This window comes from Ursus maritimus, unplaced genomic scaffold, assembly GCF_017311325.1.
Source record: "Ursus maritimus isolate PB19 unplaced genomic scaffold, ASM1731132v1 scaffold_12, whole genome shotgun sequence".
NCBI lineage: Eukaryota > Metazoa > Chordata > Mammalia > Carnivora > Ursidae > Ursus > Ursus maritimus.
This window is the reverse complement of record NW_024423564.1, coordinates 2,960,295-2,984,119: the sequence shown is the minus strand read 5'-3', so window position 1 is coordinate 2,984,119 and position 23,825 is coordinate 2,960,295. Positions and strand designations below refer to the sequence as shown.

General features: G+C 37.4%; 1 protein-coding gene across 1 annotated transcript in view; it reads left to right on the top strand.

The window, feature by feature from the left end:
- The window catches only part of VPS45 (vacuolar protein sorting 45 homolog), a 62,742-nt gene that overhangs the window by 25,037 nt on the left and 13,880 nt on the right, over positions 1-23,825 (top strand). The window contains exon 14 of the mRNA XM_008695734.2: positions 12,308-12,439. Coding sequence (XP_008693956.1) covers positions 12,308-12,439 — 132 coding nt within the window. The remainder of the gene's footprint in view (positions 1-12,307; positions 12,440-23,825) is intronic.

The window sequence follows — 23,825 nt, the reverse complement described above, 5'->3', positions numbered from 1 at the left end:
GTCCAGATCAACTTACGTAGACCAACCTGAAATTTTAAATATACACAAAGTCTACTTTGTTATAAATTATATTCTTGTATATTTTTAATGGGACCACATGTTATCAAAGAACCTAATATATGTAATGGAACCCTATCAGATAGATTGATGTGAGAATTGTTACTATTGGTAGAATTCTATTATTTCAGCTAATCATAACCTAAGAGTCTTGGAAGAATAGCGTTTTATAAATATAATAAACTTCTGAAAGGAAAAGATGACTCTTTATACGATAAAATGTATTTTTTTTCCATTTTGTTCCTTTAAAAACAAAAACAGAACAAAAAAGAAAGATCTTTTAAAAAATCCAAGGTTGAGAGGCAGAATATCTGGGGTTAAATTCAGATAGTACATTCATTCAGGTAAAATGTTGAAGGACGTTGGCATCAAGATTCAGAAATGTCAGGGGCGCCTGGGTGGCACAGCGGTTAAGCCTCTGCCTTCGGCTCGGGGCGTGATCCCGGCGTTGTGGGATCGAGCCCCACATCAGGCCCCTCTGGTGGGAGCCTGCTTCTTCCTCTCCCACTGCCTCTGCTTGTGTTCCCTCTCTCGCTGGCTGTTTAAATAAATAAAATCCTCAAAAAAAAAAAAAAAAAGATTCAGAAATGTCAGCTAAGTGGAAAGAATGCAAACCAGCCTACAGCTATTTACCTATCTTAGAGGCTTTTTGAAAAACAGTATAACTCTATTAAATGGCCTTCTAGTTAGTATGATAAAAGTAAAAATATTACTTTTTTATGAATTTCATATAAGAATTATCAAATAAGAAATTATCTGTTTTTTGCTAAAGAGACACCACAGACCACCAGAAAAGTATATTGTGTATGATTAGTTCATAACAGCAAACCTGTCACATTTGGGTGATTCATTTCTCAACAAAGCTCAAGATGATGCTTTTCCAACAAAATGCACATTTATCAGTTGTCAGCATCTGTTAGCATTTGTCACTATTACCTAAATATAAAAATAGTTAATAATTCAATTGCTCCATCTTTTTATATAACAAATATTTATTGCGTGTCTTCAATATGTCAAAAACTGTTGTAAATGCTGGGGAAGTGGAACAGGAAAGACAAGTTACCTGCCCATAAGGAACTTACATGAAGGAGACAGTAAGTCAGTAAACAAAGAATATAATTTAAATAAGATAAGTGCTATTAAGGAAACAAATAGGGTAATAAGCTACAAAGTAACTTTGTAGAGGTGAGGGGGGCTGCTTTAAATTGAGAGAACCTCTCTGAGGAAATGCTATTTAAGATGGGCTTTGAATTACAAGACAGCGCCAATCATATAACAATTAAGAGAAAAAGCATCCCAAGCAGAGGGAACACTGGAACAAAGGCCTTGAAGAGAGAACTTGGCAAGTTCGTGGAACAGAAAGAAACCCAGTGTGGCTGGGGCATAGTGACTAACGAGGAAATAAGTTGAAAAAATAAGTAGGGGCTGGATTACATAGGGTCATTTTCTTTTTTTTTAAGATTTTGTTTACTTATGTGAGAGAAAGAGAATGAGAGAGAGAGAACACAAAAGGGGAGAGGGTCAGAGGGAGAAGCAGACTCCCTGCTAAGCAGGGAGGCCAATGCGGACTCAGCCCTGGGACTCAGCGGGACTCCAGGATCATGAACCTGAGCCAAAGGCAGTCGCTTAACCAACTGAGCCACTTAGGTGCCCCTACATAGGGTCTTAAGAGGGGTTTTAAATTTTAAATGTCAGAGGACACCATTGAAGAGCTTAGCATGTGAGTGATATGAACTGAATTACATATTAAAGGATCACCTTCTAGGGAGAATTGATTTTTTATTTATTTATTTATTTTTGAGAATGGATTTTTGAAGGCAAAAATAGAAGCAGGGAGACTACTCAGGAGGTAGTTGTAATAGTCCAGGTAAGGAATGAAAGAGGTTTGGATAAGGAGGCTGGAAGAGAAAGAATCAATAGATTTATTTAATGGAGTCATCTACTCCACTAAAGAGGGTGTCTACTCTTACCCTCTTACCATGGGGTAAGAGAGAAGTCAAGAATGACTCTCAGGTTTTAGGGGTGGGGGGGCGGGACTCAAGTTGTTAAGTTGTAGATGCCTATTCTATAGATAACCAAGTAGAAATGTTAGAAAATAAATTGGGAGTCAACAAGATTTTGGTGATATTTAAAGCTATGGGAGATAAGATTTATAAGATCACTTAGGGAGAGAGCATAGAAAGAGAAAAGAAGAGCCCAGGACCGAGCATTGAGTGGACGACATGGAGACTGAGGAGGAGACAGAAAGGTAGAAGGAAAACCAGGAGAGCATAGTGTCGTAAAGACAAAGAAGCAAGTGATCACCTGAGTCTAGTCTTCTGAGGGGTAAAGGTGAAAACAGTGTAGGATCCATCAGATATGGCAACACAAAGGTCTTTGGTGAATTATCCCCCCGTTTCCATGAGATTGGAAACCAAATTAGGGTTATGGGATGTAACATAAAATAGAGATAACAAATGCATACAACACTTTTAAAGAAATTTTGCATGAAGGTGTCAGAGAAATGGGGTGATAGCTAGGAGAGAATGTGTGCTCAAGGGAAAGAGATTCTAGAGCATATCTGATGAAATCGTAATCGAATGAGAATTTCCCTAAAAAAGAAAAGTCGAAAATGTAGAAGAGAAAGAGGAAGAACTGCACAAGTAGTCTGTGGGGATCCAGAGCATAAGCAGAGGAGTCTTTGATAGAAACAGAGGTGCTTTTTTCATTTTGACCATTTTGATGGTGAGAATATGGGACCATCTAGGCTGATGCTTCTATTTTCTCAGTAAAATACGCTGTCAAGTTATCGACCGAGGTAGTGGGTAAAAAGAGAAAACATTGTGAAACTGTCATCTTGCAGGCCAGGAATCAGATTTACTTGGGAAATGTAAGTAGGACTTCTAGCCAAATTGAGTGCGCATTAGAGTTTTATGATCATTAATTTAAAATAGAGGGGTGCCTGGGTGGCTCAGTTGGTTAAGCTACAGATTTCTGGTTTCAGCTCATGTCATGATCTCAGGGTCTTGATGTCAAGCCCCATGTGACTTGAGTGTGGACTCAGTGCGGAGTCTGCTTGTCCCTCTCCCTCTGCGCCTCCCCCCTCTCTTGCTCTCCTCCCCTGCTCTCAAATCAATCAATCAATAAAATCTTTAAAATAGAGCCCATGAGCCTAGTTGTGTGGTTTTCTCCAGCGACTTTTGGCTGTACTAGATTAAATGAGGATAAGGCTGGTAGCTAGACCCAACCAGGATTTGGGGAATTGAAAACAGAAGGAGGGTATCGGATGGTAAATAAAGTATTATTGAGTGAGTTGGCGGTCTTGATGAGGTCAAAGAATTACTATAGTACAAGTATTAGTGTAGGTGAATTAGAAGTTGAGGAGGTGGTTATTGGAGAAAGAGATCTTGAATTCAAGATTTCACACTGCAGGTACTTACAGTGCAAGAGTTTATGATATAATCATGGTTATTGGTTATGAGGGATGGAAGAACAGATCATCCTAGGTGAGAAGACCAGGATGTGAGATGAGTAATCCACATTGATGTGAAAGTCACAGAAAATCCTGAAAGGAACAGCAGTGAAAAGGAGGACAGTAAACCAGAGCTGAAGTCTTCAGGGAATAAGAGAGTGACCAGGAAAGGAGGTCAGGAGAAAACAGTGCAACCGCATCATGAGTTTCTAACGTAATGGAGACATTGAAGAAGGAAGAGAAGTTGGTTACAAAACGACGGGAGGGGCCACAGAAGATACCTTCGCCACCTTCTGGCCCTGCTTAATAGCAGGTAGACTGCAGAGGCCTTCAGAAGACCTACTGAACAATTCTGCTTCTAAAAGTTTGCTGTCTGGATATATTGTGCAAGTACACAAAGACTTGCATAAACAAGGATAGTTACCAAAACATTATTTGTAACAGTTAAAAAAAAAAAAAAACAGAAACAAGCTAAATATCCATCGATAGAGAACTGGTTACCTAAATTACAGTATAGTGCTATGCATTCTTTAAAAATGGCATAACTCTTCATGGGGTGATATAAAAACCTTCTAAGATATATTGGATAGAAAAGCAAAATGCTGTGTCCCTTTTGTGTAAAAAAAAAACTATCTAAGCATAAATATTATTATATACACCTGTGTATGTAAACAAGTCTCAACTCTACATATACACAGAGTATGTATATAATATATATGCAAGCGCACATAGGTTTATGTATACTGTAAATATTTCCGAAAGAATAAATTGTTAATAGTGGTTACCTCTGTATATTGAGATAGTAATCAATTGTATACATATCTGTCTTTCTCATTAGATACTGATATTGTATTAAGTATCATAATCTTGAAGTAAGAACTATGTTTTATTAGTATTTGGGCTTTTCACAATATTTAACACAGTGCTTTACAAATAGGTGTTCAATAGGTGTCAAATTTCTCGTGTAGGCATCTGTAACAGTTGATATGACAAGATTTACAGTTGGAAAATTTAAACTAGGGAATAAATTTGGTTGGTTACCAGCAAATTCAGATTTTTACAGTTTGCCAGTAACGCTCTCCAATATTTTGGCTCTACACCCACTTGGCCTCACTCTCAGTTCTAGCTACTCTCTTGGATCATCACGTTGAGAAGAGTCATTGATTTTAGTCATCTTTATGATAAGTCTCATCATGATAGAATTCCTTGGTTTTGTTGTTATTCGGAAGTATCAAAGCAGATGTGGCAAGAATACGACTTTGAAATCAGGAACGCCTGTAGAATTGTTTTAGCCCTTAGCTATTAAATATGCGGTTAACCTGTTTGGCAGTATAGCCATATCTACAAATTGAGTTTTGCTCTTTCTTCTGCAGATGGGACTCCCACATATCCTATTTAGCAGGCTCATTTTTCTTTCTCACTCCAGAATTGCTCCTTGTCCCTCATGAAAACAAGCAACTTAAATATTTGGTGAGAAAATGGAGCTATCTGGTCATGCATTCCACAGTCAATTCAGAAAGGAAGCACTTTTTCACGTTTACACACATTCAGTGGAATCTTGTTGCAGCAGTTCATTTTGTTTCTATAAAGGCAGCAGTCCTTTTCCATTGGCCTTTTTTCCTACAGTGAATGCTCGTAAGATCTTTATTATCTCTAAGAACTCAAAAGTTTAAATTTTAGCCATAAGCGTAATGGTCCACAAAGTAGAAAAAATACTGCCTCTTAAAAGCTTAAGTTTTTCTGCTTAGTTTTTTCATGTATGGAAGTAAAGATTTCCAGAGATTCTATATGTGAAAAATGTTTATTTTTCTAATGAAATAAGGTGTAAATTGGTTGAGTTCTCAAGGTGTCCTTGTATATCTATATGCGGCATGAACTGGCTGCTGTTTTCTATCTAGTGTTTGCTGCCTGCATTAATTAATGCTTTCGGTTGCTATAGTGAATTACAGAGCACCGGAAGATGTGTACAAAGAATTGAACTTGGGTATTCCACTTAGCTTCAATCATCATATAAAACTGATCTGTTGTGTATTTTGCCATTGGCCTCATCAGAACATCTACTCTTAAAATTCACCAAGGAAAGGAAAGAAAAGGAAAAATGTCAGGGTTGGGTTTTCCCCCCCATCGATGTCCCTCCTTACGGCAGCTTGAATAAGTAGTAGGAGGTTCAGGAAAACATTTATTAATGTTTTCATAACCAAACGTGACATAGTCATCTTTGTTAGGTACACAATTCAGTCAAGCTGTAAGAGTCTATCCCAGTATCTAAGGTTTGTCCTTATATTAATATAACCTACACCCACAGTTAGCATCTGCGACATTTTCTTCCCTCTCCAGGAATACAGAAATACTCTGGCACCCTGAAATTGTCAGACTAAAGGATAGAGTTCTTCTGCTCTTCTAGGAGCCTGCATGAGTTTCTTGCTTCCCAGTTCTTGCCTCTCTTTTCCACAAGAGACAGACGTACTCTTGAGGCAGATGATGGGCGGGGGCTGCTTTTTAAATTGACTTACTAGATCAGGAGCTCAAAAATGTTACTGTCTGGTTCCTCTCATCAGTCACTGTACCCCTGCAAGGGAGAAACTTCCTTCCCTTCTTCCTAATGAAATAATCTATGCAGTTCATGAGTATTTACTCAAGATAAACTGCATAATGAGTGTCAGCCTAGGGTTGGCCCTCAACATAAAGAATATTACATATGGAATCTCACTGTAAAAAAAAAAACAACTCATTTTCTGAGAATAGAATTTCATTTCAGCTTTGAGGATTTTATTACTTCCGAACTTTTTTTTTATTTTTAACTTTTATTACTTCTGCTTTTTTTTTTTTTTCCCTGTTTCCACCTAGGCTGACACCCAGATAGTTACACCATAGACCAAACAATTGGTAGAATGTCTTCTGTCTCCTCAATGTCACATTCTTGCAACACTGGATTTTTTTTCTCCACAGAACTCATTCTTCACATCCTTTAATGATTATTAAACCAGTTGTGACTGTATTTGAGAAGCCATTATTATCTCAGCTCATTGGTACTTCTAGAACCAACATAGTAGGAAGAATTAAAAATTCACATTCTTTGAAATTTGGTGTTGAAAAGAAATTGTATATATCCATGAGGGTAATACTATGATAAAGGTTACAGAGACTCGTGTCAGTATTTAAAATTATAGCCAACTGTAGCTTAGTTGATCCCCTTATGAAATATATCCCTGAAGAGTCTGACGAGAACTGAACTTGAGTTTTAGCTGTTCATATTCCCTATCCCCTTCTGTAGAAAGATTAGTCAGAGCTGAAACAATACCTCTCAGCTGGAGAAGAAGAAGAGAACCGGTATTTTGCCTGAATATTCAGTCCCTAAGTAATTAAGATTTCATGATATTTGGTAGAAAAATATTACTATCATAATCATGCAACATTTCCTAAGCAAATGACCTTTCTCAGCAAGAGAAAGCTGGCCAGTAACTGGAGGCAAGGACTTGAAGGAAAAAAACCTTGATGGTGTAGAGAATTTTAGTGATTCAGGTAATGCTTTCCTGTAAATTACAAAGAACCTCTTTCCCTGCAGCCTAAAGCACTAGATTAATATTGGATTAATAACTTAGCCTTAAGGCTGGTATCTACACACAAATTATAGATTAGTGCCACTACAAATTCATTGTTTCTAAACTCACTTGGGCCTTCCCGGTTAAAGTTTTATGCACCCTTAGTTCTTTCTCTTTGTCTTTCTCCACATCGGCTTTGAATATTTTCCATTCTGTTCAAATCACCTAACCCACCCCAGCCCACAGCAGTGTTTCCTAGAGGAAAAAAAATTAAGTCTGTTAGACATTAACTCCCTCAGTGTCTAGCCCCCATATTTATAAGCTTATTTACATATACCTACCTTAATGTCCTTCCTCCATTCTTAAGGAAATACATCCTTTTTTCCCCACTTAGAGCTGATTATTCCATCTGCACTCTAGTTTTGGACTCCTACCATCTGTTCTGAAGCCTTCCTGTATTGATTATTTGCTTGCTCCCTCTCTCTCCCTGCCTCCTATATTTTCAGCTTCTCCTCATCTATAACTACTTTCCCACAGAGTACAAAAGCATACTTAGGTTTCTCCTATTAAGCAAGCAATATGAAGCCCTTGAACGTGGGTTCTCCTCTAACCTGTCTTTTTTCTTTCATAGTCAAGCTTCCTGGATGAGGTCACTGTCTTCTCCATGCACCCTGGCTTCTGACTCCACTATAATACACTAAGACCTTTTCTTACAAATTCATATACGACAGCATGCACAGTGGTCTCTTTCAGTCCTCACCTTATTTGCCCCCACTGTTCATTTCACACTGTTAACCATTCTGTTCTTCTTGAAAGTCGCTTCGCTAGAACCCTTCTGGTTCTCCTACCTTTCTGACAATTTCCTTCTCAGTTGCCTTTGCCGGCTATTCATCTTGCTTGTCCTGTAGTTGTTAAGGACTCTCCAAAGCTGTCTTTCAATTCTCTTCTTATTCTACACGGTCTCCCTAGGTAAGTCGAACTCATCTATTCCCATGGCTTCAGCACCCATATTCAGGGAAGTCATTAGGCCTAAATGTCAGATGGATGTTTAGTGGACATCTCTGCTGGGATGTTCCACAGGCATCTCCAACACATGTTTTTGTCTTACTTTTGGTAAATCAGTCTTGCTTTTTTTCTCAAACCTAGACCGCTACACCTAGTCACCAAAACCAGAAAATTGAAAGTTATCCTCATCCTCCACATTTAATCATTGACCAAATACTGAAGAGTCCTCTTTTTTTTTTTTTCTCTCTCTCCTATATCCAGTTCCTCCTCTCTACTCCTGGTATTTCTTTAGTCCCATTTTTCATCATATCTTTCTAGAAGTCTTACAGTGGCCTTTTGTTCTCCAGCTTTTCCCACCTGCATCCCCCAATTCATTCTCACACAGCTTCCAGAATTGTCCTTCAAAAAAGCAAATTTGAGGGGCGCCTGGGTGGCACAGCGGTTAAGCGTCTGTCTTCGGCTCAGGGCGTGATCCCGGCGTTATGGGATCGAGCCCCACATCAGGCTCCTCTGCTGGGAGCCTGCCTTCTTCCTCTCCCACTCCCCCTGCTTGTGTTCCCTCTCTTGCTGGCTGTCTCTATCTCTGTCAAACAAATAAATAAAATCTTAAAAAAAAAAAAAAAAGCAAATTTGATCCTGGTAACCTGTTAAAACCCTTCAGTGACTCCCCCATGACGTATAAGACACAAGGCCTTCCATGGTCTGGCCACTGCTTATTTCTCCCTCTCTTTCTCTATGTCTCTAATTTATCTGCTTCATTCCAGAGGAGTTAGGATGACTCCAAAGTTTTTATCCTAAGCAACTGAAAAGATAGACTGGCCATCAACTAAGATGGGGAAACTTATAGGTGAAACAAGCTTGGGGGAGATTAGGAATTTGAACATTTGAGTTGAGAAATTTATTAAACATCCAAGTAGAAGTGTCTAGTAGATAGATATTTAAGCCTGGCATTTAGGAGACAGGTCTGTCCGGACTAGAGATAGAGATTTGGGTGTCATCAGCAGAGAGATGTATTTAAAACCGTACAAGTTGGGTGTGATCATCTAGGGATGATCAATAAGTTTAATAGAACTTTCTACAATGATGGGAATGTGCTCGATGTGCTATCTTATAAGGTACATTAGCCACATGCGACTATTGAGCACTTGAAATGTGGCTAGTTCTACTGAGGAACTGCATATTTTATTTTATTTTAATTAATTTAAATTTAAATAACCATATGTGGCTAATGGTAACTACATTGGGCAAAGTTGATCTAGAGAGTGATTGTAGACGAAGAAGAAAGAAAGACCAGTGACTCCACCATTAAGATGTCAGGGAGATGAGGTGAAGCCATCAAGGAACACTGAAAAAGAGCAACTAATGAAGTAAGAAAACCAAGAATGTGATGTCTTGGAAACCAAGTGAAGAAAGTATATTGAGAGGGGCGCCTGGATGGCTCAGTCATTAAGCATCTGCCTTCGGCTCAGGGCGTGATCCCAGGGTCCTGGGATCGAGCCCCACATCGGGCTCCTCCACTGGGAGGCTGCTTCTACCTCTCCCACTCCCCCTGCTTGTGTTCCCTCTCCTGCTGCCTGTCTCTCTCTGTCAAATAAATAAATGAAATCTAGAAAGAAAAAAGAAAAGAAAAGGAAAGGAAAGGAAAGGAAAGAAAGAAAGAAAGAAAGAAAGAAAGAAAGAAAGAAAGAAAGAAAGAAAGAAAAAAGAATATCGAGGAGGAACAAGTGATCAACTTAATCAACTTAGAAGGACCAAAAGCCTTGATAATACATGATGCTGAAAGGATGTGGAGAAATAGGCACTTTCCTGAGTTGCTGGTGGAATGACATCTGTGGAGCAACTTGGTGATATCTACCAAAATTTAAAATCCACACTAGATCCAAGATAAGGGCAAGAAGCAGAACAGTGCACGTAAAATGCTTTTATTTGTGTATGTGTGTGTGTGTGCTATACATTTATATACATATATGCATAGTATGTATGTATGTGAATATGTATATATGCATATATTTACCTATATATACACACAGATAATGTCTCCAAAAGGACACATAAGAAGCAAGTAGTAGTGTTTGCCTCTGCATTGAAACTGAGGTGCAAGAGCACTGTGCTGGAAAGGAAACTCACTTTTTTTATAGTATACCCTTTTGTATTTTAATTATATGCAAACATTTACCTAGTCAAAAATAGAATATTTTAAAGTAATAGGGGCGTCTGGGTGGCTCAGTCACTTTAGTGTCTGCCTTCAGCTCAGGTCATGATCCCAGGATCCTGGGATCGAGCCCTGCATTGGGCTCCCTGCTCAGTGGGGTGCCTGCTTCTCCCTCTGCCTCTGCCACTCCCCCTGCTTGTGTTCTCTCTCTTGTTCACTCTCTCTCAAATAAATAAATAAAATATTTTTTTTAAAAATAGCAGAAATGACTATAGAATATATAACAGTAGGTAACTCCTGAAGCATTGTAGTGCTAAATACATTGTTTCAGGTGAGTAGTCTTAAATGCTTATTTTGTCTTAAAAAGTAAGTTTGTGGGGCACCTGGGTGCTTGGTCGGTTGGGCATCTAACTCTTGATTTTGGCTCAGGTCATGATTTCAGGGTTGTGGGATCGAGCTCCATGTTGGGCTCCATGCTGAGCATGGAGCCTGCTTGGGATTCTCTCTCTCCCTCCTCCCCCCGCCCCTGCTCATGATCTGTCTCTCTCTCAAAAAAAAGTAAGTTTAGTGTTTAAAGGCATGATTTTAAGTTCCAGACATTTCACACAGACGTGCCGTGATTGACTCTCTACCTAAATAATTGTAGGGCGCCTGGGTAGCGCAGTCGTTAAAGCGTCTGCCTTCAGCTCAGGGCGTGATCCCGGCGTTCTGGGATCGAGTCCCACATCGGGCTCCTCCGCTGGGAGCCTGCTTCTTCCTCTCCCACTCCCCCTGCTTGTGTTCCCTCTCTCGCTAGCTGTCTCTCTGTCACATAAATAAATAAAATCTTTAAATAAATAAATAAATAAATAAATAAATGTAAAATAACTATCTTTTCATCATTGGGGGCCTTTTATTGGGTATCTCTGCAATTCGGAGATTTATCTGAATAGTTTTAATTTTGGCCATAATATCTGATTCTGTTTCCATGAAGTGCTATAAGAATAAATACTCTCTCAGTTAATTCCTTTAAGGTGTTTTAGAAAGAGACAAAGAGAAAGGAAATGGGGGGGGGGGGGGGATGATTTATACATAAGCCTGTATGATTGAAGAGGCGTCTATTTAATTTTGTGCTGTAACCTCCAAAATGGATGCTTCTACTTGATGTGGTTTTAAATAATGTCCAATAAGTCATTTAACAAAATTACTTGCTTGCTTAGATTAAGCAATTTTATCTTCTTTTGATGGCATGAGAAAAGAAAAACAAGACAAACTTTAACAGTTTTGAAATGATATGGTCTCCTTCTTGTCGATAGCTATAGAAGGGGCCAATAGGAGGCCCTCACTTTTGTTATGAAGCCATTTTGATAAAGACTGGCACACAGTAAAGCTACACAGTGCTACCCGAATGAGGCAAGTGACTGAGCTGCTGTGTCAGTATGTCCAGTATCAAAACTATACTCAAGAGTTTTTTGTTTGTTTTCACAGGGGGTTTTTTTCTTGGTTTATCAAAGGATTTGAGAACAAAGATTTTAAGAAGAGGTGGAGTTCCCAGACGTACCAGTATTTTATGTGTCCCATTCTCTTTTTACACTCAAAATACTAAATGTTTCTAGTTTCCATCTTACGGGAACATCCTAATGTACTGGTACTTTCCAGAATACTTTGAAGTCCTTGGACAGAGGCCATTGTAATGACACTGTACTAAGTATTTGACAGAGGGCTTATATACGAAAGGAGTTGTGTAGTACAAGTATAAATCACTGCTATATTGATATCATGGCACAGTGAAGGACTCTGCAGCCTCTTGAATATAAAAGAATATTTCTACATTTGGTTCCAGCAAACACTATTGTGCTATTCTGAAATCCACAGCACAGAAATTATAAGACATCCGCTCATAAACAGAAAGCAAATCACTATTCAGCATTTCCTGCTCTGTTTCCTGCCAATTTCAGATAATTAAAACTTTTTTAAGCCTTTTATTCTATTCTGCTTTAATTCTGCTTCCTTCACCAAAAATGAAAGATTTAGAAATTAAAACTGTGCATATAATAGTAACACCAAATCTTTGCCTTTTTCCCCTCTTATCTATGATGTTAACTTTCTTCACTATTGCAGACCTCAGGATATCATCGTGTTTATAATTGGAGGAGCCACCTATGAAGAGGCTCTAACAGTTTATAACCTGAACCGTACCACTCCTGGAGTGAGGATTGTCCTAGGAGGAACCACAGTGCATAACACGAAAAGGTAAGAGAGAACGTTCAGTCCTACGACCCTGTTCCCTTTCCTAGAGAATAAAGCTTAAATTTATAAAGCTGACTAAACTGCTGGTAGACCAAATGCATCAGTTCATAGTGTAATAGAGATGAAGGATCTAACTCCATTAGTTTCATAAATCACCCAGTTTGGGTCAAAGACCTGAAAAGTAAGGACCAGCCTGTACCATTAACAATTGATATTTCCTGCGTTCAAAGGAGGAATCTTATAGCCACAGACTGGCACTTTGAAAATACTGAAACATAATGGTATTGAATTCTGTGAGTTTTTCTCTTTTTGTTGATTAATTACATTCATTCAATAAGTATTTAGTAAGAAGAATACAAAGATGAATAAGGTAAAGATCCTATCTCAAGGAAGTCATTGTCTATTAGGAAAGGTAGAACATAAAAAATAACAAAATAAGTGCCTAGAGAGACAGACTAAAGAGCCATGGATTATCAGAGTGACTAAGAAAAATTAGCAAATGTTTCATGGAGAAGATAGTGCATAAGCTGAACCTTTGGTAGAAAATGGACATGAGGGAGAGAACATACTAGGCAGAGTTAACCACATGAGCAAGTTATGGAAGCTGTAGGCAACAGGCATGGAAAAAGAACAGCAAATAGTCAACCAGCTGGAATGTGCATAATTAGTGAGAAGGTTGACTGAATGCCGGAATTGTGAAAGGCTTTGAATTCCAGGCCGAGGAATTTTTACTTTCTTGTATAGAAAATGAAGAATCATTGAAAGTTATTTAAGCAGTAAAATTACAAGAGGGTCACAGTATTTTAGGAAAATTAATTTGGAAACTAAGGGTAGGAAAGACGGGAGGAGGAGACTGGAGAAGCATGGCATGATAGTTGAACTTAATGATTAGAGACCCTGAGAGATCCATGCTGAGACATGTACATACACATGGATATACTGGGAGTCATTAGTGGTGTTTGTGTACTTTTTCCCTTTGTATTATTATTTGGCTTTTTAACATAACTTTTCCCCTTTATTATCGAAGTAATACACATTTATTCTGAATTCTTTTAATTCAGAAAATATAAAGAGAAAGAAAAAAAGCTCCCATAATCTCACCACTGTTAAAATTTGATCTTTTCAGTTCTTTTTTTTTCTAAACATTTATGTGAGTATATCAGCAGAAAAGGGATCTCTTCTACATTCAGTTTTATGACCTGAATTTTGTAGTCTATGATGTAAATATAAGCATCTTTTAGTGTTAAATATATAATCATTCATTCATTAAACAAATATTAATTAAAAGTAAGATTACCTGGGTTTGAATCCTGACTTTCCCTCTTACTGTTCATGAATTTAGGCAAATTACTTAAACTCTTTGTCAGTTTCCAAAGCTTACTGGCCATTTATATATTTCTTTTTGAATTGCCAGTTCATATTCTTTGCCCATTTTGCAATTGGGGTATTCCTTTTTTTTTCCAGTAATTTTTATTAATTATATAATTAAGGATATCGACCATTTGTTATATAATTTTGCAAATCGTTTTCCTTGTTTGATGTTTTTGTTTTATATTATTCACAGTATTTTGTTGTATAAAAGTTTTATTTTTTTATATTTTATTTTTTTACTTTTATGTAGTCAAAACTACCATTGATTTCTGCCTTTGGTATCATGTTTAGTCCTTTCCCAGCCAAAATTATATAAATACTAACCTGTATTTTTTCCATCATTTTTAGGACTTGCATTTAAAGTTATAACTTTATAATCTATCAAGGTTTTATTTTGTAGTAAACTGTGTGGTAGTTTCCTTTTATGATTTATGGAGCTATTACATATACTTACATACTTCATTACATACAGAGAAGCGTATAAATGATAAGCAGACCACTCAATGAAATATGACAAAGTAAATGTAACTGTGTAACCACCACCCAAATCAAGTAGTAGAATGTTACCAGCACCTCCAGAAGTCTCCCTTATGCCTCATGTCCCCTCCTTGTCACAGCTCCCGCAAAGTAATCACTATTATGATTTCTATCACCATGAATTAGTTTTACTTGCTCTTAAAGGATGCTTGTTGGATGAATGAAGAAACAGGTTAAAAGTAATCTATTTCTTGCTTTTCACAAATAATACAAGGATCTTGGAAGGATCCTGTGAAGGATCTCTAATCAGCTTCTTCCCAACTGACAAGTTATCATTGTCCAGCATTTTGGTTCCATCTTGTTTTTATAATCTCCAAATTAATCATCATCATTATTTTCAATTATCATTATTTGTTTAGATTTACCCATGTATTTGCCCTTTTCTCCTCCCCCCATTTCTTCACCCTGTTCCTTCTTTCTGATCCAGTCTTCTTCTTACTAAAAACATCCTTTAGTAGTTCTTTCAGCTTCTCATCCACTTGATTTTTTTTTTCTAAAAATATCTTAGTTTATTAAGTTTAGAAATCCAGGTTGATAATTTATTCTCAGCAGTTAAAAGTCAAAAGACAATGGAATATTATTTTTAATTCTTGCTGTTAAGAAGTCTACTCTCATATAATTGTTTCTGGGGTTGTAGGCAATATATTCTTCTCTGATTCTTTTTAAGATTATCTTTTTGTCTTTTGTGTTCTTGTTTCAGTATTGTGTATCTAAATGTGGATTTATTTTTATTCATGCTACTTGGTACAAAAATTCATGTTTGGCATAATTACTGGAAATTTTCCAGTCATTATTTCTTTGAATATTGCTGCTTTTCTGTTTCCTCTGTTCTCCCCTTTTGTAACTCCTATGAGATATGTGTTAGGCCTTCATCTGTTCTTCGTGTCTCTTAACCTCTCATTTATATTATCCATCTGTATCTGTGCTGCCTTCTATGTAATTTTTTCAGATCAATATTCCAGTTCAATAATTCTGTCTTCATCTGTGTTCAATTTGTCCATTTCAGTTTTTAACTTCAAAGGTTATGTTTTAATGCCTAAAAGTTCATTTTGCTTCTTTTTCAAGTTTGCCTGATGTTTTTGTTAATTTCTTCTTTCCTCATGTTTTCAAATCCTTCATTTTTCTTTAATCACATTAGTTCTATAACCCCATATACTTTCCAGTTCTTGAGCAATTAAATAATCTTTTATATAAAAGTAAGAAAGTGAGGCAGCTTTGCAAAAGCTTTAGACTAGATTCTTCCAACTAGCCAGCTTTGGTATTTCTTTGTCTGACCTAACAGTATGCTAAGCAGTACACTGAATTATGTTTGAACCAATAGCCTTAGCAATAGAAGGTTTGATAAAATCTTGGACAGGATTGTTCGCTGGCCCTAACCAATGAAACTTTTTGAGAAGGAGGGAGTTAGTATGGTAATTGCCAACCTGGAAAAAATTTAGTTAATGTTTGCAGTACATCAATGATCCAAAATCAGGTGTTTATCATTTATATTTATAAAGATATAACCTCTAGCTAATAAGTAAACAGTGAAACTTATCACTATCAGTAAAAAAAAAAAAAAAAAAAATAGTGGTGCCTGGGTGGCTCAGTCAGTTAAGCATCTGCCTTCAGCTCGGGTCATGATCTCAGGGTCCTGGGATCAAGCCCCACATCAGGCTCCCTGCTCAGCGGGGAGCCTGCTTCTCCCTCTGCCTCTGCCACTCCCCCTGCTTGTGTGTTCTCTCTCTCTCTCTCTCTCTCAAATAAATAAATAAATAAATAAAATCGTTTAAAAAAATAATAATGGAACTTGTATTTCAGGGATCAGTTATTGTGAAGGCTTAAGTAATAGAAAGCAACTTAGCTTCAGTTTTTAGGAAAGGTTCCATTTGCATGATGAATGTGGGCTACCATGGGTATTACTAGCATATTGAGTAAGATCGCAACTCTTAATATATTTTGAAATCTTAGACTCTTGGTAAGTGGAAAGGTTAATAATTTTTTTAAATCAGTTTTATAACTGGATATAGTGGGGCTACTGTGAGCTAGCAAAGAACCTTATTTGGAGGAGAGAAAGTTTAATAATTTGTTTCTGTGAATTGTTAGGGTTTAATTTTTGTGCAGGAGGCTTATTGCACAATTCCCTATGTAATATGTGGGTTATTCCTTACAGAGAAGTCCAAAGGAATAAGTTGACACATAGCATTGACCCCCAAGAGCTGTACAGCACAGAAGCTTTATTTTAAGAGACTGGTGATCAGGAAACAGTATACTTTTCGATGTGCATGATGAGTGTCCTCCTTTAATACTTGGAATCATGTGAAATGCGATATGGGCTGCCCCACAAGGATATGGATTAGTGGGGATATTGGATTTCCCAATAAACAGGAAAAAAAAATCATCTTGTCGGTGGGAGTGTGATGTGCTGATACAGAAACTACTATCCCTCCAGAGTGAGAAGTGCCTGTTGCAGGATATTTCTGGGATACAGGTCACTTGATTTCCCTGATTTCTCAAGTAAAACTTGAGATCACTACAGGTTTATTCTGCAGTCAGATCCCAGCACCACCACTTACTAGTTTATTATTTGGGACAAGATACTTAATGTAATAGCAGATAGGTCAAAATTGGTCTCTTGCATCGTAGAAAATTACATGTACCCTTACCTCTCATGTAGCAATTTGAATAACCTTCATCCTGGGATACCTTCTATTTCTAAAATACATCAAGATTGTGGGTGCCTGGTTGGCTCAATTGGTAGAGCATTCAACTCTTGATCTTGGGGTCATACATTTAGCCCCACAGTGGGTGTAGAGTTTACTTTTTAAAAAGTTTTTTACTAAATAAAATATATCAAGATTACTTTACTGCGTATTGAAACAAAATCTTATTTGTAGACAAAAAATAAAGAACAGGAAGCAGTTCTTTCCTCTCTCCCTTGTATGTTTCCAGAAATTAATTTGATTTTTGGTGAGAATGGGGCCTGTGTATAAGTAAGCTTCATCTTAAGCCAAAAGGTATCTGAAGATGCCCGTTAGGTTTCAAAAGAAGATATGCATTAGCTGAATCTGAAATTCAACTTGCCATTCAGTTATTTGAATTTAAACTACTCTTTCTTAACTACCTTCTTTTTTTAAATTGAGGTATACTAGTTTCAGGTATAATAATTTGATATTTATATATATTGCAAAATGATCACCACACTAAGTCTGGTTATCATCCATCACCACATATAGTTACAAACATTTTTTCTTGTGATGGGAACCTTTAAGGTTTACTCTCTTAGCAACTTTCAAATATACAATGACTATTATTAACTATAGTTGCCAGGCTTTACGTTATATCTCCATGACTTATTTATTTTATAAATGGAAGGTTGCACCTTCCGACTCCCTTCGCCCGTTTCACCCACCCCTTGAGACCTGCTGCCTCTGGCAAGTACCAGTCTGTTCTCTGTATCTCTGAGCTTGGTTTGGTTTTGTTTCGTTTTGCTTTGTTTTAAAGTCTATGTGTAAGTGAGATCATACAATATTTGTCTTTCTCTGACTGATTATTTCACTTAACATAATGCCCTCAAGGTCCATCTGTGTTTTTAGAAATGTCAGGACTCCATCCTTTTTTACGGCTGAATATTATTTCATCATATGTATGTATGTATATACATGTTCTTTATCTGTCCATCTGTTGATGGATCCTTAGGATGTTTCCTTATCTTAGCTATTGAAAATAATCCTTCAATGAACATAGGGGTGTGTATATCTTTTTGAACTAGTATTTTTGTTTTCTTTGGATAAATACCCAGAAGTCAAATTGCTGGATCATATGGTAGTTCTATTTTGAATTTTTTTGAGGAACCTCCATGCTCTTTTCCATAGTGACTGCACCAATTTACATTCCCTCAGCAGTGCACAAGAATTCCCTCTTCTCCACATCCTTGCCAACACTTGTTATTTCCTGTCTTTTTGGTAATAGCCATTCTAACAGGTGTGAGCAATAGCTCGTCCTGGTTTAATCTGCATTTCCCTGATGACTACTGATGTTGAACATCTTTTCACCTACCTGTTGGTTTCCTGTATGTCTTTTTTGGAAACTTGTCTGTTCAAATCCTCTGCCTATTTTTTCATCGGATTGTTTGGGGTTTTTTTGCTATTGAGTTATATGAATTCTTTATGTATTTTGGATATTAACCCCTTATTGGATATATGATTTGACAAGTATTTTCTCCCATCCAGTAGGTTTTTCATTTTGTTGATTATTTCCTTTGCTGTGCAGAAGCTTTTTTAGCTTGATGTAGCCCTACTTGGTTTTTTGTTGTTATTGTTGTTGTTGTTGTTGCCTTTGCTTTTGGTATTAAATCCAAAAAATTATCACCAAGACCAGATGTCAAGGAGCTTACTGCTTATGCTTTCTTTTAGGAGTTTTATGGCTTCAGATCTTACATTCAAGTCTTTAATCCATTTTGAGTTTATTTGTGTGTATAAGATAATGGTCTAGTTTCATCCTTTTGCATGTGGCTGTCCATTTCCTAATACCATTTACTGAAGAGACTGGCCTTTCCGCATTATATATTGTTGCCGCCTTTGTCATAAATTAATTGGCCATATATTCATGAGGGGATCTCTGTTCTGTTCCACTGATCTGTCTTTGTGCTGATACTGTACTGTTTTGGTTACTATAGCTTTGTAATATAGTTTGAAATCAGGGAGCATGATGTCTCCAACTCTTTTCTTTCTCAAGATTGCTTCGTTTATTCAGGGTCTTTTGCAGTTCCATACAAATTTTAGAATTGTTTATTCTATTTCTATGAAAATGCCAATGGAGGTTTTTGTTTTTGTTTTGTTTTGGGGTTTCTTTTGAGAGAGAGGGAGAGAACGTGTGCACGCTGGAGTGCACATGAGTGAGGGAAGGGGCAGAGGGAGAGGGAGAAGCAGACTCCCTGCTGATCAGGGAACCTGATGTGGGGCTCAGTCCCAGGACCCTGAGGTCATAACCCGAGCTGAAGGCAGCCGCTTAATCAACTGAGCCACCCAGGCACCCTGCCGTTGGAGTTTTGATAGGGATTGCATTAAATCTATAGATTGCTTTGGGTAGTATAGATATTTTAACAATACTAATTCTTCTAATCCAGGAGCATGTAATATCTTTCCATCTATTTGTGTCTTCATTTTCTCTCATTGTTGCCTTATAGTTTTCAGTGTATAGGTCTTTTCACCTCCTTCGTTAAATTTATTCCTAGGTATTTTATTCTTTTTGATGCAATTGTAAATGGGATTGTTTTCTCAATTTCTCTTTCTGATAGTTTGTTATTAGTGTATAGATATGTAGTAGATTTCTGTATATTGATTTTGTATCCTGCAACTTTACAGAATTTCATTCTAATATTTTTTTGGTGGAGTCTTTATTGTTTTCTATATATAATATTATGTCATCTGCAAATAGTTTTACTTTCGACTTTCCAATTTGAATGCCTTTTTTTTTTCTTGCATAATTGTTCTGGCTGGGACTTCCAATACTATGTTGAATAAAAGTAGTGAAAGTGGACATACTTGTCTTGTTCCTGAGCTTAGAGGAAAAGCTTTCAGCTTTTCACCGTTGCGTATAATGTTAGGTGTGGGCTTGTCATAGTGACCTTTATTGTGTTGAAGTACATTCCTTCTATACCCACGTTGTTGAGAATTTTTATCCAGAATGGTTGTTGAATTTTGTCAAATGTTTTTTCTGCATCTCATGAGGCGATTGATCATATGATTTTTATCGTTCATTTTGTTAATGTAGCATATAAGTATCTTCCTTCTTTAAAACATTTTGTGAAAATATTTTTCAGTGATTCAAGTACTAGTTACAATGAAGCGAAGTTCCACAGGCCTCCTGTAGCTATAGGATTCGTTTCTATAGGGCCTGCTCTGATTAGGTGTAACTGTGATTATCTTTGTTTAGACTTAAACACCATTTAAAACAGAAGGCATGTATATGCTGTTAAGACACCAAGGAATTTTGCAGAAGCTAATTAACTCCTTAGCAACATTCTTTTTTTTAATATATATATATTTTTAAAGATTTTATTTATTCATTCGACAGAGATAGAGACAGCCAGCGAGAGAGGGAACACAGGCAGGGGGAGTGGGAGAGGAAGAAGCAGGCTCATAGCAGAGGAGCCTGATGTGGGGCTCGATCCCAGAACGCCAGGATCACGCCCTGAGCCGAAGGCAGACGCTTAACCGCTGTGCCACCCAGGCGCCCCCTTAGCAACATTCTTAATAAAATTGCCTTCTGGATAAAGAGAGACAGTCACTATTTTCTTCTCTCCATAGCCGTATGAAGTTTAATATGAATTCTGTATTGCTTTCCCCTCTCCTTTTGTACATAATGAAACACAAAGGAAAAAAAAAAAGATACTAACCAATCACAGGAACCTCTTTAAAGGCATAATTTTCATGCTTTTTTGAAGGCAGAGAACCTGAAAAAGGATCTGGGTAGTGGATTTCGCAGGGCTCTGAAAACATGCAGCAGGTTCCTGCCCCAAGTGGTTAGTCCGTTGTGTCTCTGGGGTCCATGCAGGTTTGCAATGTGCGCACTGTGGTCTCCTGTCTCAGTGCTTACCCTTCTTAGGGGATCACCTCCCCACACCCCAGCTTCTTCCCTCGTTTGTCTCGTTAGTCATACTGCCCCTCAATTGCAGGGGAGGAGGGAAAAATACATCAAATTTCAACTTCTAGGAATTACATATATGACATGAGTTGTTCTATAGCATGACAGATATTTTCACTAACATCTATGTGGAACAGTCAGAAGTCATTTTGCCTGAGTTACGAGTTCTAGCATATATAAATAAATATGCTTTGAACATACAAGAATAGCATAAAGTTAATAGTTCATTCACTCATTCAGCAAATATTTACTGAGCATGGGATACCTCTGTGAATGTTAAGATCCTAACCCTCGCAAAGGTTACATTTTAATGCAAAAATAAACAATAAACTTAATAAATTAGTAAACTTTATAGTAATTCAGAAGGTGATAAATACTATGGGAGAAAATAGCAGAGCAGGGTAAAGGGAAATTGGTATTGCATGGGGGCTGTGGGGATAAGTTACACTACTCAGTATGGTGTCAGGAAAGGCCTCCATAAGGGTTTTGAGGAAAGACTTGAAGGAGGTGAGGAAGCGAACCAAACAGATGGAGAGAAGAACATCCCAGGCACAGCAGAGCTGTGTCCTCAGGCACAATCATGCCTTGTGTCTAAGGAGACTGGAGAGGCTGGGAAAAGGAGAGGGAGATACAGTCAGAGAGGTATCTGGGGCCTCACAGTGGAAGGTCTTGTCGACTGTTGCAAGGACTGGTTTTCACTATGAGTTAGAGAGCATTGTCGGGTGTGGAGGTTTTTTAACAGTTTTATTGAAATACAACTTCTGTTAAGTTATATACAATTCATCCCTTTAAAGTACACACTTCAGTGGTTTGGGGTATGTTCACAGATGTGTGCAACCATTACCACAGTCAATTTTAGAATATTTTCAACACCTCAGAAAGAATTTCCCTCACGCCAGGCCTAAGCAACCACTAATCTATATTCTGTTTCTATAGATTTCCGCGTTCTGAACTTTTTGTGTAAATGGAACCATATAATACATAGTCTTTTGTGAGCGGTTTCTTGTACTTAGTATAACGTTTTCCAGGTTCATCCATGTTGTAACCTGTATCCCTACTTCATTGCTTTTTAATGCTGAGTACATTTCATTGTATGCATATAGCATATTTTGTTTATCCGCTTGTCAGTGATGGACATTTGAGCTGTTTCCACCTTTTGGCTGTTATAAATAATGCTGCTGTAAACATTTATGTACAAGTTTTTGTGTGTATTATAGATTTTTAAAGCAGAATTATGAAATCTGACACATTTTATCAGGATCAGGCTGGCTATCAAAGCTAATATGCTTAAGAGAAGTATTATTTCTCTTAAATGTTCAAAATAAACGTGTTACTATAAAAATGCAAATTTCTAGGTGTATTTAATTTATTCACCTACAATAGACTGATCTGTTACTCTAGTGATGTGTCTGAGGCACATGATCCTACCTTGCAAATAAATGAGCATCTTGGTTAGGGATTTGAGATGGCTTGCCTTATCACTTCACCAGTCAATCAATATTAAAGAGTTCTAGTCCCTGCTGGCCGCAATTGACACTTTAAGTTAGCTATGTGAGCTGAGAGGCCAAGAACCACATCCATATGGATGGACTTGTTCTCCCAATAAAAGAAATCCTTCTTGTCTTCTCGGAATTCAGGATAGAAGTGGAGGGGAAGAGGGAAGCTAGGTAGATGTATTAGCCAACAGTGCTGCCATTGCCTGAAGCCCACCTAAACTTAGGTGAAGAGAGCACTTCAGTCTCCAGTGCTATCAGTTTAGTTACTTTAGAATTTTGACAAGGAAGAAGACATATCCTGCTAGAAGGTGACCCCAGATCAGCAATCCTCTTACTGCCAGATTCCCTTTCGAACCAATAGTAATGACTATGCATAGTAGGTTCTTTATAATCCTACTGGGTTCAATAAACCTCTCTATATGCCTGCAAAATAATTATTGGTCCCATTTTTTTCAGTTATTTTCTCTCTCGCCAGCAAAGAGAAATAAAAAAAAGAAAGGCTTCCCCCCCACCAATATTTCATTGTCATTGTAATAAAAAATTAAATATTAAAGTAAAAATCTTTCATAACAGTACAACTAAAGTTAACCACTGTCAATATTTTGGCATGTTCCTTCCTGTTTTTTCTTTACCTAAAGTTTTTTTAGTTTTTTTCTTTTGTGTTTTGTTTTGTTTTTATGTTTTTTGCTGAGTGTGAAGCCCAGCACAGGGCTTGAACTCACAACCCAGAGATCAAGATCTGAGCTGAGATCAAGAGTTGGACGTTTAACCCACTGAGCCACTCAGGCGCCCCAAATTTTATTTTGTTTTTGACATAATTAGGATCATATTGTCTATATAGTTTTCTACTTGTTTTCTTTTAATTATATTGAGAACACTTCCCCATGTTATTAAAAATTATTTAAAATAATCTTAATAGCTGTATAATTTCAATTTTAAGAATGTGTCTTCAGGGGCACCTAGGGTGGCTCAGTTTGTTAAGTGTCTGACTCTTGATTTCAGCCCAGATCATGATCTCAGGGTCATGAGATTGAGCCCCACATGGGGCTCCACTCTGGGCATAGAGCTTGCTTAGGATTCTGTCTCCCTCTGCCTCTCCCCCGCTACTTGCCCGTGCTCGCTCTCTTGCTCAAAAAAAAAAAAAAAAAAAAAAAAAGTCTCTTTAACCATTTCTCTTAGACATTTAGATTATTTACAATTTTGTTTGATATAATGTCAATAAACAGCTTGTATATTGATAAACCTTGTCCCATCTCTGATTATTTCCTTAAGATAAAAGTGCAGTGAGGCAGTCTCAAATATTACTACTAGAAGTATAAATTGGTATAGCTTTTCTGGAAAGCAATTTGACTTTCTGT